The 19,143-nt window shown below is 41.5% G+C and overlaps 1 protein-coding gene across 1 annotated transcript in view; it reads left to right on the top strand.

Moving 5' to 3' along the window:
• The window catches only part of Drp2 (dystrophin related protein 2), a 42,538-nt gene extending 23,916 nt beyond the window's left edge, over positions 1-18,622 (top strand). The window contains exons 11-23 of the mRNA XM_004643340.3: positions 1,112-1,186; positions 2,350-2,551; positions 2,772-2,857; positions 4,702-4,859; positions 5,188-5,354; positions 9,342-9,453; positions 10,335-10,471; positions 10,759-10,824; positions 11,081-11,146; positions 12,189-12,332; positions 15,181-15,418; positions 17,349-17,469; positions 17,796-18,622. Of these exons, the coding sequence (XP_004643397.1) occupies positions 1,112-1,186; positions 2,350-2,551; positions 2,772-2,857; positions 4,702-4,859; positions 5,188-5,354; positions 9,342-9,453; positions 10,335-10,471; positions 10,759-10,824; positions 11,081-11,146; positions 12,189-12,332; positions 15,181-15,418; positions 17,349-17,469; positions 17,796-17,920 (1,697 nt within the window). The 3' untranslated portion in view covers positions 17,921-18,622. The remainder of the gene's footprint in view (positions 1-1,111; positions 1,187-2,349; positions 2,552-2,771; positions 2,858-4,701; positions 4,860-5,187; positions 5,355-9,341; positions 9,454-10,334; positions 10,472-10,758; positions 10,825-11,080; positions 11,147-12,188; positions 12,333-15,180; positions 15,419-17,348; positions 17,470-17,795) is intronic.
• Positions 18,623-19,143: the final 521 nt, after the last annotated feature.

Below are 19,143 nucleotides of genomic sequence, written 5' to 3' on the forward strand. Positions count from 1 at the left end.
GAGAGAGAGAGAGAGAGAGAGAGAGAGAGAGAGAGAGACCTATAAACCTATGGTACAACATAGGGCCTATAGTTCACAGCACTATTTTTATACTTAAAAGTTTGCTAAGAGGGTAGATCTTCTGTTAACTGTCCTTGGCACATACACAAATAATCCTGATTATAAATAAGGAGGTGGGAGAAGGAACTTTGGAGGAGATGGATAGGTTTATGACATAGATTATGGTGATGGTTTCACAGTGTATGCTTATTGCCAAATGAATTGGGTTGTATACATTAAATCAATAAAGCTTTTTGCATGCCAATTATACCTCAACACGATTTTTTAGAAAGAATAGAAGGGAATTTTAGTCAATAAGTAAATAGCATACAAGTAATTTTCCCTTTCTCCAACAGTCTTTCTTCCTTTTTCCTCTGGACCTCTAGCAGCTGGATTCTACATTACTTGTGGGCCAGTCTGTGTCATAGTAGACAGTTATACCTACAGGTGTGAAGCCTGAGCTGCTTGGGCCAGGCTGCAGTGATTCTGGTGCTTTTGAGGATTTCTTGATACATTTCTTCTGATGCATGTGGGCAAGGCTTTCTCCAGAGCATTTCTTTCAGTCTGCGGAGATAATATCATTCCAGTGTTTTGTGACCAGAATTAAAAAAGAAACTGAAATAGACTAAGAATTACTTATATGCAACAGATCTTTAGCAGGAGTCACATTTGATATCATTTTTGTTTTGTATTTTTAAATCTAGTAAGGAATTCCTTTCTGAAATGCTTGTTATTTATATGTGCACACATGTTTATATATTCTGGGTCATGACAAAAAGAATTTCTTACTATGAGTTTTTGTCAAAAATAATTGAAAAGCATTACTATAAGACAGATAGCTGGCAAGGTGGTAGGACACAAGAGTATCCTAATTTGCTAGGGAATACCAAGTTGTTTTCCAAAATGATTGTATCAGTTCATACCTCCACTAGCAGTTCTCATCCATAAGTGTCCTTGGCATTTGCTGCCAGACTTCTATTTTTTGCCAGTCAAATGGGTTTAAATTCTTCTCTTATTGTGGTTTTAATTTATATTTCCCTTGTTTAAGTGTGTCTCTTTCCACTCTTTGCAGCTGATCTGAACAACATTAAGTTCTCAGCTTATCGCACTGCCATGAAGCTCCGCAGAGTCCAGAAGGCCCTGCGCTGTACGTCTCCCATCATACTTCCCTACGGCTTTTATCACCATTCTCCTGTTCTGAAGCAGATTTCTGTTTCTCACTTTCATTCCATCTTGGCCAGAGTTGTTGACTGGTTTGGTGGGAACTCTTCAAAGGCTGGGACATGCTGGCTGTGGACAAGTGTTTTCATTGATCTCAAGCCCCAGACTTGTTTCGATATTAAGCCCACTCCTATCCAGCTACTTGACCCTTTTCTCCTACCCCTACATGGTTAATCAGGCAACTGCTTCATGATAGGAAGTATTCCAGCCCATGGTTTTGCATGGGTTATTTGATGTACCAGAACTATTGACACAAGTTTCAGTGGAAACTATTATAAACTATTATCTCTGCAGACTTATATGCTTAGTGTGGCTGCAGATATAGTATGCCTATTGATTTTCTTGGGGACACTGTTCATTTAAGCTTCCTGACCCAAGTGTGTCCGGTTAGTCTGATTCAGCTTTGATAACGATTAAAACATCCTACTGCCAGGTAAAATTACAGCCCTGTAATCCGGGTGGTCAGGAGGTTGAGGCAAGAGAATGGTAAGTTCCAGGCCAGCCTGGACAACTTAACAAGACCCCATTACAAATTTTTTAAAAATAATGTAATCTGTGGATGTAGCTCAGTAGTAGAACATTCCTAGGTTCAATCCTCAGAATTGAAAGAAAATTCCTGATTTGTGACACATTTACCCAAGTATATCTGAAATTTCATAGTCAGCATCTAAGTCCTCAGAACAAGATCCATGGAGAAATCTATTTACAGGAAAAACTTGTGCAAAGACAGGGAAACTTAAAATGGTATATGAAACATGCTATCCAAGAAAAAATGGTATATGATCCCTTAGGAGTCAATACAACATAGGAAGTGAGTTTATTCACATCTCGCCGTCTTCTTAAACTGTTGTCAAACAGTTTTGAGTATGGAAATTAAGGGGAGGGTTTTGTTTTGTTCTGCTACTTTGCCCTCCTTGGAAGGAGGGCCTTGATAAAGAACCAGCTTGCTTCATACTGCAAGCAGTTGGGCCACTTGCTTTATACTTATAAATTCAGGGCTGCTGGTGGCTTTACTTCCTTCTCCAGTCCCTGAGGTTCTAGTTGGGGCTATATTTTTCTCTCTTTCTCTTCTTTTTCTTTCCTTTCCAGTGGATCTAGTAACTTTAACTACAGCTCTTGAGATCTTCAATGAACATGATCTGCAGGCCAGTGAGCATGTGATGGATGTGGTAGAGGTCATTCACTGCCTGACTGCCCTATATGAAAGATTGGAGGAGGAAAGAGGCATCCTGGTCAATGTGCCACTGTGTGTAGACATGACCCTCAACTGGCTCCTCAATGTTTTTGATAGGTAAGAGCTCTCAGTCCTAGAAGCCTCTAGGATAAACTTAATGGCACATCTCCAATGAGCATGGTAGGAAAGGGTCACTCTTATGGTGGACTTGGACCCAGCTCAGCTTAGGACATGGTTGACCAGAGTTCTGCTGAGGTTAACACAGTGAGGAAAATGACTGCCAAGATGTTAATCCATTACATATATTCATGTTCTCAGTCTGTTCTTTTAAACCTAGTGGTCGCAGCGGAAAGATGCGGGCATTGTCCTTTAAGACTGGCATTGCATGCCTCTGTGGCACAGAAGTGAAGGAAAAACTTCAGTGTGAGTACAACTTCAAAGTCTGGAGTGGTGTTTGGTGGAGGGAGAGGTCTTGCAGGGAGGAAAAAAGGGTATAAGACAAGCAGAAGGTAGGTCTTATTACTCAGCAGAGGGCTATTTAGGCCACTTTGTGGTGCATCCTGGCCCAGATTACTGTGAAGAATACATAGCAGCCAAAGGCCAAGATGGCCCTAAGGCTTGTTATTAGTTCCTTTTCCATGTCTTTGGGTTTCTAATATGATATAAATACTTAGGATCTGAAATAAGTTTTTAGGATCTATATCCTGGAGTATCCAGAGCCCCTGGTTTGTAGTTGTTGTCCCCAAGTCCTAGCAGGCTTAGCCCTCTCCCAGTCTGAAGCTGAAACCAAGTCACACATTCTTCTGGAGACTTCTTGTGTGTTTATAAAGATGGAGTATAATAATACATATCCTCTGAAAGATTCGCAGCCTATACTTTTGTAGTTTTTACCTCTCTGGTTTATAGTATCTTTGCTTTACCCTCTCTCCTCCATCTTGTGTTCAGTATTTTGAACTTTTCCACAGTAGCACTGTTATTTGTTGAATCCTAATGTGTGTTGACCTTTCTGTTAAATGTGACTACCAGGCTAAATTAGATAGTGTTACTTCCTTCAAATGGTTTAGCTTAGAAGAAGAGACAAAAACAGACAAAAATCATTCTTTACAAAAAGTATAAGCTGGGTGTGGTGGTGCACTTTGTAACCCTAGCATTCTGGGAGACTGTGGCAGGAGGGTCACAAGGTGAAGGCTAGTCTGGACAGGTGAGACCCTATCTCAAAGAAAAAATATTTTTAAATGTATCTCAGTATTAAGGCCTTGGTCCCAATTCTCAGTATTACAAAACAAAGAAACAAATATTTAGATGGTACTAAGGAAAATAATCCAAGTGGCAAAGAATATGTGCTATATAAGATCACTGAAGACTTATGACAATGGTCTGAGAAAACTTCACCAGGAAGGGGTATTTCCAAGCATGTTGATGGCTATATTATTTTCCCAGCATTTCCTTGAGATGGGATGTTCAGTGATCATTTATGCTCAATTTTTAATTAAGAAAACTGCAACACAGACAGGTTCATAACTTACTCAAGATTCCATACCTAGTGGGTCATGGATCTAGAACTTGAATTCAAGCCTTTTGGCTTTTGCTTCTGCGTGTTTTCTAGGCCTTAGGCAAGGTATGAAGGATGTAGCAACAGCCTCTGGAAGAGGTTTGCTAAGGTTGGCCTGGGAAGAAGAAGGTCCCAGAAGAGCCATTAAAATCCATATTATATTACAAGTACCATACTATCTGCAGAAACACTTAGATGTCATTTTTAGATGATTAGCTCCTCTTTTTGATTTGTCAGTTTTCCTTTCATTGTGTGGAAGGAGGAGAGAAGGAACTGAGAGATGACTGAAGTATCACATTGTGTTAGTTACATGAATAGGAGAGGATATGGCCCCTGATGGTTACAACATGGTCAGGTGCCCCCAGCCCACAGCGCTTATCTTGCTTCTCGAGGCATCTGTCTTCCCAGCGGTGTCATGCATATCTGTGGCTAGGACTGCTCTTAATTCCCCTTTTCTCCTTCCCTTCTCTTTCCCTACATTTATGATGTTTTCTTCTTGTGTCTCTTTTTCTCTCTGAACTCAGGGAATGCTCTTTTTAAAATTCCTAGACTTCTAAAAGATCAAGAATGAAATTCTAGGTAATTGCACTTTCAAAAGTCCATGTGCTCAGTCCATGTGCTCTTTCCCTCCCCTCCTCTTCTGCTTTTTCTCCTCATACCATTCTCTGGCCATTCCTGGATTGGGACTGGCCATTCCTGATGGTGGGCCGAGCAGACCTCTTCAGCCAAGTAGCCAACTCAGGCAGCCAATGTGACCAACGCCATCTTGGTGTCCTGCTTCATGAAGCAATTCAGGTGCCCCGTCAACTGGGTGAAGTGGCAGCCTTCGGAGGCAGCAATGTGGAGCCCAGTGTCCGTAGTTGCTTCCGTTTTGTGAGTATGAAGCTCCAGAAGGAAGTAAGAGGGGAGGGAAGATGAGAGGAAAGAAACATGGACCAAAAGCTAGGCATTTCATATGAAGTATTTTCATGTAAGAGAGTTTGTAGGGATGGGACAACAAGACAGAGAGTTTACTGAGTCCTGGGGTTGTAGTCCTGTTAGAGAAGGTGCCAGCTCAACTACAGCAGGGCAGAAAGTGGACACCTCTGCAGAATAAACCAATCCAGGCTCTGCTGGTTTACCTGCTTTTCTAAGAGCTACCACTCTAAGGACTAAATACTTTGAGCCTCATTCATTTCCATTGGACTTCTTATTTCCCTAGAGCACTGGGAAGCCAGTCATTGAAGCATCTCAGTTCCTGGAATGGGTCAACTTGGAACCCCAGTCCATGGTGTGGCTGGCCGTGCTGCATCGGGTCACCATTGCTGAGCAAGTAAAGCACCAGACCAAGTGCTCTATCTGTAGGCAATGCCCTATCAAGGGATTCAGGTAGGGAAAAGAGTATGCTTTGATGATAATCATCAGAAATATGTCATGGGTCATATAAATCAGATAGTACAAAACAATGCATTATATAATCACATTATATCTGCAGTAAATCTATGCATTTTTATATATTGTTGTAGTCCTTTCTATTGCAGAATGTTTAACTTTTTTGACAACTTGGAAATGCTGAAATATTTTACTTTGTTTTAGTTGTAATATAAGGTGTACAGAAAAAAATGAAGTGTGAATACTATGTTTCAAATGGTTTTCTAGCAAATGTTTCACAACATACTGTCCAGAAAGAAAATCTAATTTGCAGCATCTACACTGCTTGATATGTGGTTATCTATAGGAAGTCCCCAAGTCAAGTGTGAAGCGGTACATAGTCACACAACATGCATTGTATTTCCACTGTGCTGATATAGGTTGAGTGTCCCTAATCCAAAAATCTGAAATCTGAAATGTTCCAAAATGCATTTTGTATTTCTAGATTAGGAATGCCTAACCAGCAGTCTGTGCCAATATTTCCAAATCTGAAGCACTTCTGGCCTCAAGCATTTTTTAATTTTTATTAATTTTATTGAGACACAGCAATGAGACAGTTTCAAAACCGATTAATATGACAGTTTCAATAATTAATACATTGCATATTGTTATCTTCTTAGTGGTTATTCATAGTACAAGATGAAGACATGATATCCTGTCCAAATACTATTAGTACAAATCTTTGTTCTCATTGAATTAACAGAAAGTAGCTGTATATCTCTCCTAACTATATTGTATATGCAAATACAAAATGGTCCTCCATTTATATCCCCCTTTTTGTTTAGTTTTTTTAGAGATGGGTATTCCATTGTCATTTAAATATTGTAGGTACGTGAATTCAGCAAAATAACCCAATATAGTCCAGTAGTCCATAATAGTAGTGGGTTATCCATAAGACTGGCAATGTCTGAAGTTGTTGACCTCAGTCCCCTACAGCTCAACATAACAACATGGCTTTATTTTTTGTACTTAGTTTTTATACTTTTCTGCTGGATGGTTAAGACCAAGGTAAAGCAGGACCTATGCAACAAGAGTTGTAGGTTTTGGGTCTGATAAGGTCAGTGAAATCCCCTCAGGATTTATCCTGAGATCCTGTATCTCAGATTGTAGAACGTTTGTCAGTGTCAGCCATGTGGATGAGTCACAGCCATTGTTTGGCCCATGTGCTCTCTGTGAAAGCCTGAGAGAATGTTTTCTCTCCATGTGTCTCTCCTTAGGTACACTCTACGTCATTGATCATGCTGCTTTGTGGCCCCATAATCTCCTTGATCAGAAAATTTAGGACACAACAGAGTTACATGATGTTACAGTATAGGTTCTCCTATGTCCTGAGACTTCACTGACCTTGAAAGGCTAGGGCCAAAATGTTGACTGTCCTTGTAGCCCTTGTTTTTCTCTAATTTTTGGTCTGCAAACTTAGGTTGTTAACCATCCAGGATTCTCACCCTGACTAACTATATGTGCTGATACCTGTGAACTAAGCAACTACACTGAAAAAAGCAATATGTAATAGAAAGGTCATGCTTGGAATGCCTGTCCTTCTGGTCTTCTAAATACGTACTGCTTGTCATGACACACCAATTATTTTCATACTGTCTCTCAAGTAAATGTCTTTCTTTTAAAAAGAAGGGGTTAATCAATGAAAAAAAGAGACAAGAAAAAATGTCACAGGACTGTCCTGCTACAATGCAGGTTAGATTTCTAAATTATGGTTAGATTTCTAAATTTCTGTGTAAAAATATGTAATTGTTTATTCATATTTTTAAAATATTTTTTATTTTTTAATTTTTTTCTCTATATTCTGTAGAGACTTAAAGTTTAACATATCAATACTAGATGGAAAATACCTGTTCCGTGTATACCTAAGATGTTTGATATTGAGACAGATAGTGAGGTTAAACCCAACTGCATATGTTGTAGGGTAATAATAAGCTTCTCTCAAGCATTTTAAATAAAGCATACTCAACTTGTACAGTAGGTGTTAATAATCTCAAGAGCATAGATAATGATTAGGAAGGGATGAATTTTGAATATTACATTTGCTTTTATATCATTTATTTAATTGTGAGGTTTTATAACTTAATTTTAAAATAATGGTTGTGTTAACAATTGGCTTGAAAAACCCTTAAAATTTTAATAGCTAGCTCTTGTGAGCTAGTAGGAACTGGCTGTAGCATATTACAGTGTATACCCTCAACCAAGCTTAAGAAATAATGCACTATTACAGTACATTTAAAGTTTCTCTGATTACATTACCCTCCTTCCTCCATAAAAATAGGCACTAATTAGTTTTCATCATAAATCTGGCTAAATCTGGCTTTCATTATAAAATGTGCAATCTTATGACTTTTAAGAGCACAAGCGTACAAATGTCCCTACAAACACCTTGCTTTGTATAAGATGAACAAATAGGGCCAGAGGTGCATGACTCACCCATGTTCACACAGATAATTAGTGATAGATCTAGCACTAAAGATTGCAGTATCTGACTCCTTTAAGTCTCAGAATTTCAGTCTTCTGTACTACTAGATCTGGGCAGTTTAGTCAGGTTTTATTTATTTATTTATTTATTTTAAAGAGAGGGAAAAAAAACAAGTAACAAGAACAAAGACAAAAGCAGAGCAACATAACAATAAAAATGGTACAGAAGTTGAAAACAATAAAAAATTAACAATGGTTGTTATACTACATGTTGTTATCATCAAATTTGTTGCTCAGATTACCAGATATAGGCATGCAAGATTGATCAAACAATTAAAGATTAACTCTTCCTTTCAATAAACCTTATTTTTTCCTTTTCCTTTTCCTTTTTATTATTTTTAAATTTTTTATGTATTTGATACAGTGTCTCACTAGACAGCTCAGACTCATAGTGATCCTCCTGTTTTCAGCCTCCCCAGGGCTAGGATAACAGACGTGTGCCACCATACTCAGTCCAGTAGCAGGCTCAGTGCACCCAGGGGCAAGGCTGGTGCAACCTGTGGTGCCAGAGATTGAACCCCAGTCCCTGCGCTTCCCTAAGCAGTTTATTTATTTATTTTTCACTCAGGTTTTAGAAGTAGATCTGAAAGGCTAGTTTATATTCTGTAATATTTGTTATTATAATAACCATTAACAATAACTTTTAGCAAGCTTTGTCAAGCCTAGTAGAATAAACCTCCTTTGTAGTGAAAGTTTAACTTCTCCTGGGAGCCTGGACTCTGCTAGGTCACCCTTTAGAAAAGTTTAGAAAGTTATGGATACAATGAGATCTTTACACCTACTACCTCACAAAGCCCCACCCCCTTTTTTGCGATGCTGCAAATTGAACACAACATCTTACACATGCAAACACTCTATCAATGAGCTACATCCCTAGCCATTTTTTTTAATTTTATTTATTTATATGTGTGGGGGGGCCAGCTCAGTCCACCAGGGGGCGGGGCTGGCTGGCATGTGGTGCTGGGGGATTGAACCGAGGTCCCTGTGCTTTGCTAAGCTTGTTCTAACTAGGTGCTCTAGACCACTGAGCCATCTCACCAGCCCTCCCTAGCCATTTTTAAAGTTTTATTTTGAAATGTGGTCAGTCTCACTAATCTATACAGGCTGACCTTGGAATTGTTGTCCTCCTATTTCAGCCTTCTGAATAGCTGAGTTTTCATGTACATGCTAGCATGCTCAATCTACACCTCCTTTGCCCCCCAAAATGGAGGGGTAGTAAAAGAGTGCTATTTCTCTTACTTTCTGGAACATTCAGCTTGTGAATTCATGGAGATTTATGGTCTCTAGAATAAGACTATTCATCTGCTTAAGACTCAGCCAGTGCTATGTATAGGAAATTGAGCATGCCATGAAGCCATGCCTCATCCTTCCTTCTTACATGTGCATATATTTGGATGTCAGGGAAATGGGTGAGGTCACCCCAGCATATTGGATTATCTTTTTTACCATGTCCATCTCTCAAAGGTACCGGAGTCTGAAACAATTTAATGTGGATATCTGCCAGACGTGCTTCTTAACAGGCAGAGCCAGCAAAGGCAATAAGCTGCACTACCCCATCATGGAATATTACACCCAGGTATGGAGCCTCTGGGCCCTGTGGAAGAGAGAAGCAGCTCTCGGGCACTAGCTTTGTCCAGTGGTGGCTTATTGTGTTCTGTTCTTCTGTGGGGAGCATTCACCAAACAGTTTTGGTGATTGTGCAGTATGGGGCATTCAAGCCTCTCTGTTCTTCCATTGAAACTCTCTCACTAGAGTCAGAGTTGGCCAAAGACAGTCTCAGTCATTTAAAGGACACTATTCCAAAAGAAACAGAGAGTATGGCTCACTTGAGTTTTTCCTGGTTAGTTTCCTTTGTAGTAGATTACCTAGATTTCCCCACAACTTTGTCATTGTTTCTACCTCTCCTGGTCAATACAAAAAATGTGTGCTCGAATTGATTACTCAGTCCCTCAGGTGGAGAAAAAATAGGTTTTTTACCTAGGCCCACAAACCTCCCTTGGTTTTCATTAAGCCATGGTGCCTTTCACAGCTTGTGCTCAGCATCTCTGAACTCTAGCCACAGAACTGCTTCTATGCTCCCTCTATTTGAGACCCACAGCTCCACGTGTAGCTTCCTGAAATGACTCTGTTTCCTAAAAGTCAGTATGTCTTTATCTTTTTCTGTCCACATAGATTCTTCTGGAGCCCCAAACGTACTCCCTGCTCCACTCACCTCCTCCCACTCTCTCCCTGATTCTACCTCCCCATCTTTCACTGTGTTTTTCCACTCCAACCTTCCAATCTGTCATCTCCTCAAATTCTGTATCCAATTTTAGATTTTTTTCTAGGAGCAGGGTGTAACAGGCATGAATAAAGATAGAGTACTAGTCACACTCTTTGCTCAAGGGGAGCAGTCATAACTTCATAGACCATCTTGGGAGCCACAAGGGTGAGTTCCTCTACTCTATCTCCCTCCAGACTACATCCAGTGAGAACATGAGGGACTTCGCCACAACCTTGAAGAACAAATTCCGCTCAAAGCATTATTTCAGCAAACACCCTCAGCGAGGCTATTTGCCTGTGCAGTCAGTCCTGGAGGCCGACTACAGTGAGACGTGAGTACAATGTTTGAGCCTGTGTCTGTGTTTCAATGGGCTGAATCCCTGGTATACTAAGGGTGCTCAAGGGCAAATTCCACCAGTGACAGAATAGTTCAATTTGTGCCTGACCCAGGATCTGGACTGAAAAATAGATTAGAATCTAAGCACTGTATTCTGTTACCATCAGCTCTTGCCCATCTCCTTAGTGTGGGTGGTAGGATGCAGTGGGGTAGGGTGGTGAGGAACCAGACTGTGCAGTTATCTTATCTTTGGTTTTCTGACTCTGTGCTGCTCTTTTCTAGACCGGCTTCTTCACCAATGTTGCCACATGCCGATACACACTCTCGCATTGAGCATTTTGCCAGCAGGTACCAGAAGGCTTGGGAAGGAGGTAGAGAAAGTCCAAGAGAAAGATGTTTTCACTTGAGACGGAAAATTGAGTCATGGCAAGGGGATGTTCACAGTGGGGTGTGGAGCAGCCAGCAGACAGCCAACAGATATAAACCCTTTAAAGTGGTTGGGTTATCCCTCAAATTCCACAGTCTACTTGTGGGATTAGTGTGCTCGAGATGAAAGCAGGCCTCGTGTCCTGTTTTTTCTCCTGCTCCTGCTCTTTCTTCCCAGGCTTGCTGAGATGGAAAGTCAGAACTGCTCCTTCTTTAACGACAGCCTCTCCCCAGATGACAGCATGTGAGTTTCCAAAGCTGCCTGTTTTCCAGAAACAGCTCTGTTTGGGGATCCTTGTACTGCTGTTTAGGAAAGGTTCCATAAAGGACTGGAAGCATGGTGGTTAGGGTCCTTGACTCTCTAGGGAAGGACAGCTGCTTCCTGGCCACAATAAGAGAAGCAGTCTTTCTTTTGGTCAGTGAATGGGGGGAGTGAATGGCACACTCCCTCTCTGCAGTCCACACAGGTCCCTCCCTGGTGTGTGATCCCATCTTTGAGGGTCCAAGTACAAAGGATGAATAATGTCTTCAACTGAAGCTATAAAAAGAAGTTATTATCTCATGCTCAAGATACTAAAACTTGGCCAGGGAGATATCTCAGTAGAATAAGCACCTGACTGGTAAGAGCAAGGTCCTGAGTTCAATCCCTGATACTGAAAAAAAAAGATACTAAAATTTGGGCCAGGGAGATAGCTCAGTGGCATAGTGTCTGCCTGGCAAGCACAAGTTCCTGAGTTCAATCCCTAGTACCAAAGAGAAAAAGATACTAAAACCTCACCTAGTTCCACACTAACCCTAAGAAATATCAGGGACTTAATCAAAGCATAGTCCAAGAAACTCCCTGGTCCTATAGCCCAGGAAAGGGATCTTGAGTCTCTGGGGAGCTCTCTGGACTGCTCAGACAGCCTAAGAATAGCTGGCCACATGGATTTGGTCTAATCCTGAACAGACTCAGATCTCTCTTGGAGGTGAAAAAGGGAAGGTAGGTAGAGAGGGCAAGTGGCAAAGAAGAGGAAGTGATTTGCTCTTGATAGCATAGGGAGCTGTAAGTAGAACTCAGAAGTACCGGCATCCTGAATATATTTTCAGTACCTGCACCACAGCTGGTGCCAGATTTGAGTACTTCCATCCTGTTGAACATGTGGCTTTTCCCTCTATGTGATTTAAAAGTAAATCTTCCACCATGTATCTCCTGGAATCTGAGCCAGAAACTGAAAACGCATGCCTTGAGCTGTTGCTATATTTAATACCTGGCCATCTCCTTTCCTCTCCCCACACCCTTGCAGAGATGAGGACCAGTACCTGCTGCGGCACTCCAGCCCCATAACAGACCGGGAGCCAGGCTTTGGACAACATATTCCACGCAGCATGGCCACAGAAAGCAAGGGAGAGCTGGAGAAGATCCTAGCTCACTTGGAAGATGAGAACCGGTGGGTGTTGCCGTGGCACCCTCTTATGTGGGTTCTAGAAGGAGACAGCTTGAATTTAAGTACTGGCACTTCCATATCTTAGCTGTGTGATCGTGCAAACTTACTGATATTTTGTGATCTTCTATTCCCTAATCTGCAAAATGGGTATGATGACAATCACAACAGCTTCCTATGGTCATTTGTGAAAAACAAATTAGATCAGACATATGATATTTTATCCTTGGGCATAGCTTATAGTAAGGGTTCAATAAGTTCTAGCTATGTAATGATTATTTGAATTATTTAAATGTCACCCCAATTTTTCCACTATGTACTACATGTAAGCAGAGAGAATGCAAATGCAGAGAATACAGAAGACAGTATAACATTCCTTTGTTGTCAACGAACTTTCCATGCTAAATGTAAAGGTACTAGCTGAAAGTATTCCAGAGAATGATGACACTACACAAGGCATTTGTGGACTGGAGGAACAAATGTGAGAATTACAGGAATGATACTACTCTTAATAAAATACAGCTTGCAGTAGGGGCCTGAAGAAGATTCAAGATATTTTGAGAGAATAGATGCCACCTTACCTCTTGGAGTAGCATGTCTAAAACACCATTAGTTTACACTTGATTCATTGAGAATCTTGATAAAATATTATGCATAGGTGTGAGTTAGGCCCAAGTTTCTGTACTTTTTGCTATTTAGATGAAAATGTATTAATTTTATGTAGTTCGGGTGAGAAAATTTTCATGACTCTACAGTTAAAACTCCAAGAGGAAAATTCTCACTAGGCCCAAGTATGAGCTGTATACCCTGCACCTAAGAAAGAAAGCACAAATCCTTAATGTGGCTTCATGGCTTGGGTTCTGGCTTTTGCTTCTTCCACCGGTGTCTTCTCCCTTTGATCTTACTCTCTGTCTTCTGCCAAATTGGTTCATGCTGTTCTCTTCCCCTCTTTTTATAGCATCTTTGCCATGCTGTTCGCTTCACTTAGAATGATTTTTTCCAATTGGCTAAGCAAGTTCTATTCCAGTAAGCCAACGGTTTTCTCAGAAAGTTTTCAGTGCTTCCCAAGATATTCCTTATTCATCATTCTGATAACTCCTATGCTTCTTCATAGCACTTATCATGAATGTAATGATAAAGTTACTCATAATCTTTCTCAACCAGCACTTTCAAATGCGTATTGCATGGGCTAATGTCTCAATAAGTAGTTATCAAGTGAATCCTGCAAAGACAAATGGGTAACTAGAAATGAAGTCCAAAGAATTAGGATGCTATGGTCTAAATGTTTGTGTTCTTCTTAAATTTATATGTTGAAATCCTAACCCCTGAAGAAGTTTACCCATCTGGTAGATGACTGCTAAGATTAATGCCCTTATAAAATTACCCGAGAAAGGCTGTTTCTTTCCACCAAGTGATGACGAGTCTATAGGGCATCAATTATGAACCAAGAAGGCTAGAACTTCATTGTATTTGCCCAAACCTTGTTTTTGGACTTTCCAGAGTCCAGGACTATGAAGCATGAATTTCTATTGTTTATAAGTGAGCTGGTCTGTGGTTTGTTATAGTAGTCCAAATAAACTAAGATATGGGAGATATGGTCTCTAAAGAGAACACGACAAAACAATCAAGATTTGTGTAGGAGTCCGTAAACAGCAAAGGAGATTGTAGGTTTTTATTATTTTGATTCAGGAGCCTGAATTTTAGGTACCAACTGAAAATATGACCTCCAGGAAAGAGCTAACAGTCTTAAAGACTGAGATGTTAGCTTCTTCCTACTTCATTCTGGAGAAGTAAGTTTCTGCATTTTTTTTTTTGTGTGGAACCGGGAATTGAACTCAGGGCCTTGTGCTTGCCAGGCAAGCACTTATTCTACTGAGCCATCTCCCCGGCCCTGCATTTCTAACCAGTTCCCAGGGGATACTTACATCTGGCCTATAGACCAGAGATGGAGGGCTGCATATTTAGAAGAGTGCACCTCAGTGTACAGTGTAGACAAGGATCCGCCTGCAAAATGTTCATCACATCCCAAGAAAGATAAATACAGAAATGAAAAGTAGAAAATTTTCTAGCAATTTGCCATTGCCGTGACAGTCAGGCACATAATTAGTGATGTTATCTCAGTGAACAGGCGAGAGACCACTTCGAGAATTATTGAATGTGTGTAGCAGGACATGGGTCATGGGAGCAGTGGGCTAGCACCACATGTTACTCCACAATGGACTGAAGAAAAACCTGGTTTCTCTCTAGGAACAGTTTGAGAAATACTGCATTAGTGCAGCAGAAAACAGCCTATAGGAAATGTTAGACAGAGAGTCATTCTATTTTATTGCCAAAAAGAAAAAAAAAAAAAACCTGATGCCGCCCTGCACCCCAAATAGGTGATCTCTTCAGAATATTTTTTCCTGATAGCCAGCTAGAGCACTCAAAGTGGGCCAAACAAGAGAACTGTGGAGAAAAGTGGCAAGATGGGTGATCTTTTGTGTGCATTGTGCCTTTCCCTGGAATCTAAAAATCTGAAAATGGAGTAGGTGGTCCTAATACCTCTTTTATTTTCAGACCATGTTTCTGGCTTTTTTGAAGGTCAGAATTAATCCCTGAAGCAGCACATCAAAGCCTTGCAACACTTCTTATGTGAAATGTCAGCTCTCTCTGCTCTGAGGTTTCAGGATGGCAGAGTAAATGATATATGTGCTGGGCAGAAAGTGAATATAGCTTTTGAAGCAAGAGCATGGCTGGGACTGAGTGGGCTGGAAAAGCCACGTGATGGCTTACAACTGTGCATGAGAGGACTTCTGGGTCTGGACAGTCAGTCCTCTGATGGAGCCATAGGTTTTGGCTTCTTTGTTTTCTGCAGAATTCTCCAGGGCGAGCTGAGGCGCCTGAAATGGCAACATGAGGAAGCGGCTGAGGCACCCAGCCTGGTTGAGGGCTCTACTGAGATGACACAGGACCACGGCAATGAGGAGCTCCTGGCTGAAGCCAGGATCCTCAGACAGCATAAGAGCCGCCTGGAGATGCGCATGCAGATCCTTGAAGACCACAACAAGCAACTGGAGTCCCAGCTGCAGCGCTTGAGGGAGCTGCTGCTACAGGTGGGGCTGTATACAGTGAACCAGGGTGGCTCCTGAGCATAGGGGAAGTGGTGGGGAGCTGGGAGGTGCAACAAAGAGGAAGAAAGGAATGAGTCCCTTGGTTGTGACTATCAAGTAATACCCCAAAGGGAAACAGGCTGGCAGTTGGGAAGGGCAGGGGAAGGTACCAGCTGGCATGGGCACATCCTTAGTCAGTTTTCTTCTACCTGAACTCCAAGATATTTTTGTGTGTCCTTCTCAAGCTACTGAGGGACTGGGAGAAAGGGGGACAACTTCTGGGGGCTTACTTCTTTACAATCCATTAGGAGATGATAGTAAACGAACAAACTTCAGGGGACGGGGAGATGGCTCAGTGTAATAAGCGCTTCCCTGGCAAGCACAAGGACCTGAGTTCAATCCCCGGTTCCACAAAAAAAAAAAAAAGAAGAAGAAGAAGAACAAACTTCAAAAATCATCTAGAATTTTGATTTTGCAAGTATGACATTTGCTCAAAAGAAGCAAATGTACACATATTGGGCAAGAGAAAGATTGTTGCAAACAACTGTACTCTCATTACTTTTTGCCTCTTTCATCTTTAGCAGGTAGTATATCCCAAGCAGATAGCCCTGGATTTGAATATGACTCTGCCAGCGAGTCACTGTGGAATGTTAGAAAGTTACTTAACCTTATTAAAACCCAGTTCCTTCTCTGTAAAACAGGAATGATAGCAATACCAATATCATAGTGATATTGTGTATTTACAAATTTTAGCATGGAGCTAGGAATATAGCATACTGTTCATAAATGCTATCTAATATTGTCATTATATGTAACAGGCGATAGCATCCCCCTATACCTGTTCCCCAGATTCCCCAAATACTATGTCCAGCAGGGGGTCTCTGAGTGAGCTTCAACCTCTCATCAAATCCTTGTCATCACTCCAGTGAAGAATAAAGAAGTTGGGCTCTTAGCGAGAAAGGGAGGAGTCAGGACTGCTATAGTGGGAAGCAAAAGTTTATTTAGTGTGATAAATGCAGAGAAAGCAAAAAGAGAAACTATCTTAGCAGAAGAGTGATGCTACAACATAGGGGGCACCCCGCTTTGGCTGCCCCAGTGAGTATGAGATGTACTTCATACTTATGGGGGAAAGCTGGTTTGTAAAAGTAAAAGTTTCAAGGATTGGTGGTCTAAGCCAAGTAGAGTCTTAGCCTTTGCTTCTGGGAAAGGGTCAAGATGAGCATATAACTAAATATTAGTAATACTTTCATAAGGTTATAGTGGGGTATATTTTCTTTAGTACATGATAAGCATAAGATGATTTTATAATATTATTCATCTGTGTTTTGTTTTGTACATTTTTTGTCCTTCTGTCCCTACGTGTGGAACAGTCTCTAAATGAATTCCTTGGGATTGACAACATATGCTATTATGGCATGCATCAAAGATCAAGTGTGAACACCACATTAGCAGAGAAAAATGGGTTCTATCTTGTTTAATTATAGTGGAAATGTTGGCAGGAGACCTTTAGGTACTTTGCCACCTTTATAATAGCTGGGGAAAAAATAATAACTGGGGGGTTTTGGTGCATGTTGCTGAAGGAAGAAGTTAATTGTTAATTGAATATAGTAAGATATTTCCTTTAATGGAAAGCCACTACTTGGGACACAACCAAAAATATATTTTTTAATTTTTTTATTTATGGAAGTTTTGTTTTTGAGACAGGGTCTCACTCTGTAGTCTAGGCTGCTCTCAAACTCATGGTGATCCCCTGCTGCAGCCTCTGAAATGCTGGGATTACAGGTGCATGCCCCCACACCCAGCTTCCCAAAGTACCTTAAAGTCCAAGGGGAAAAGGAGGGCCATGAGTTCTCTAAGGTTCTTCAAAGCTCAAGTCAACCTGAGTAAGATCAGGAAAGCAAAGTCACTTAAATTATGTCTTACCTCTTGCTAGCCACCTACAGAAGCAGATGGCAATGGATCTGCAGGTTCATCCCTAGCTTCCTCTCCACAGCAGTCAGAAGGCAGTCACGCACAGGAGAAAGGACAGACAACTCCAGACACTGAGGCTGCAGGTGAGTTCCTGAGCCCCTCCCAACCTTTTTCTCCATGGCTTTGTCTTGTCCCCAGTTTTCCACCCAAGGTTCTGCTATGGCTGGGGACCGCTTTCTCCTCCCGCCTTTGTATTTAGGAATCAGAGGTAACTGCTTTATTGACTGATTAATTCTTATATTTTTTTCTACAAATGTTTATTGTATAGTCAATGGCACATAGTAGCCATTGAAATGGGAAGACATAAGGTCCAGCATCAGCCTTTCAATTGGCAGCATCCAACCTTGGCTTTGAGGCTGTATATAAAGGACTCTCAAGTTACCTTCCCAAACTTTCTTTTCTAACTCAGATGATGTGGGGTCCAAGAGCCACGATGTCAGCCTGTGCTTGGAGGACATCATGGAGAAGCTCCGCCATGCATTCCCCAGTGTACGAAGCTCTGATGTGACTGCCAACACACTTCTGGCTTCTTGATGGAGCCAGATCCCTGTCCCATAATCTGTCATCCTCTCCTGGTTCTGGTCAAAGACTTCCCTCAACCTACACCTAACCGTTCCAGTACCCACGGGCCCCACATCCCTTAACCAGAGTTATTTGGGTTCCAGGCTTCAACATGAATCTGGTGTATGTGAAGGATGTAAAGTGCAATCAAGGGAAAGGGAGGCATGATTCCTCTGACTGTAGAAATGGGCCCTTTAACCCTTGAGTTTGAGACCAGTCACTTGTTCCACCCTTTGTTACAGGCCAAGAAAATAGCAACTGGCTATTTAGATGGGGAGCAGAGAAGCTGCCTTATAGAGCTAAGTAGTGCCCCCTGAGCCCTTTCCCTTCTTCACTGAATCATGGAGAGGGACAAGCCCAATGGCCAGGGTGTCAGTAGGATGAATCTACAGGGATTAGCACTACTTCCTAGTACAATTCAGGGAAGCAAAAGGGTATCCCTGAGACCACCCTTCCAAAGTGCCCCTGAAGAAGTGTGGGCAGGGTATGTCCTAATTACTTCAGTTCCAGGACATAGTTCTAACTCTCTAGATTCTACCTACCTGTTGTTTCCTCTTTGAATATCTTTAGTTCCTTCTGTCACAGCCCATGGAAGACCTTCCTTGAGGGGGAAACAGTTCATTCTGGTTTCTGCTTCAACCTTACATTTTGAAACATTAAAGAAATACTTGTGGACTTAGATTTCTCCCTGACCTTCCTCTTTCTGAAGGTCTCACCTTCCCATGAGACCCACAGAGATACTCTGGAAATCTAGCTGAAGCCATCCTTTACTCTTCTGAATCTGTCTTCACAGACCTGGGGTAGAATTGACAGCTTGCTCAGCAAGAGAGTCTTTCTCTCCCTGGGTGAGAAAAAGAAGCCACCCTGTAGCTTGGAGGGGCATGACTGCCTGCCACCCTTCTAGGCTGTGACCTTTCTATCATTTAGGTGGAATAAGGTGAGGTGGCTGGTTACCCCAGGTAATTATAAGGAAGTTGCAACTGGCCTCCCTAAATAGTGGTACCTTCTTAGGGTCCACTGGCCATGAATCAGAAAGTTGGCCACTTTCTACTCAAACAAAAATGAGGCCTTCCTATGCAGAAAATTATTCTAACTCTGGAAGATGAACATAGTTCTCCAAATTAACACTTCCTAGACAGCATATAACATGACCCCTTTATCCAGAAACTGTGCATAGTAGATAGACCTAGGTGGGA

The sequence above is a fragment of the Octodon degus genome, unplaced genomic scaffold (assembly GCF_000260255.1).
Source record: "Octodon degus isolate 3935 unplaced genomic scaffold, OctDeg1.0 scaffold00171, whole genome shotgun sequence".
Lineage (NCBI taxonomy): Eukaryota > Metazoa > Chordata > Mammalia > Rodentia > Octodontidae > Octodon > Octodon degus.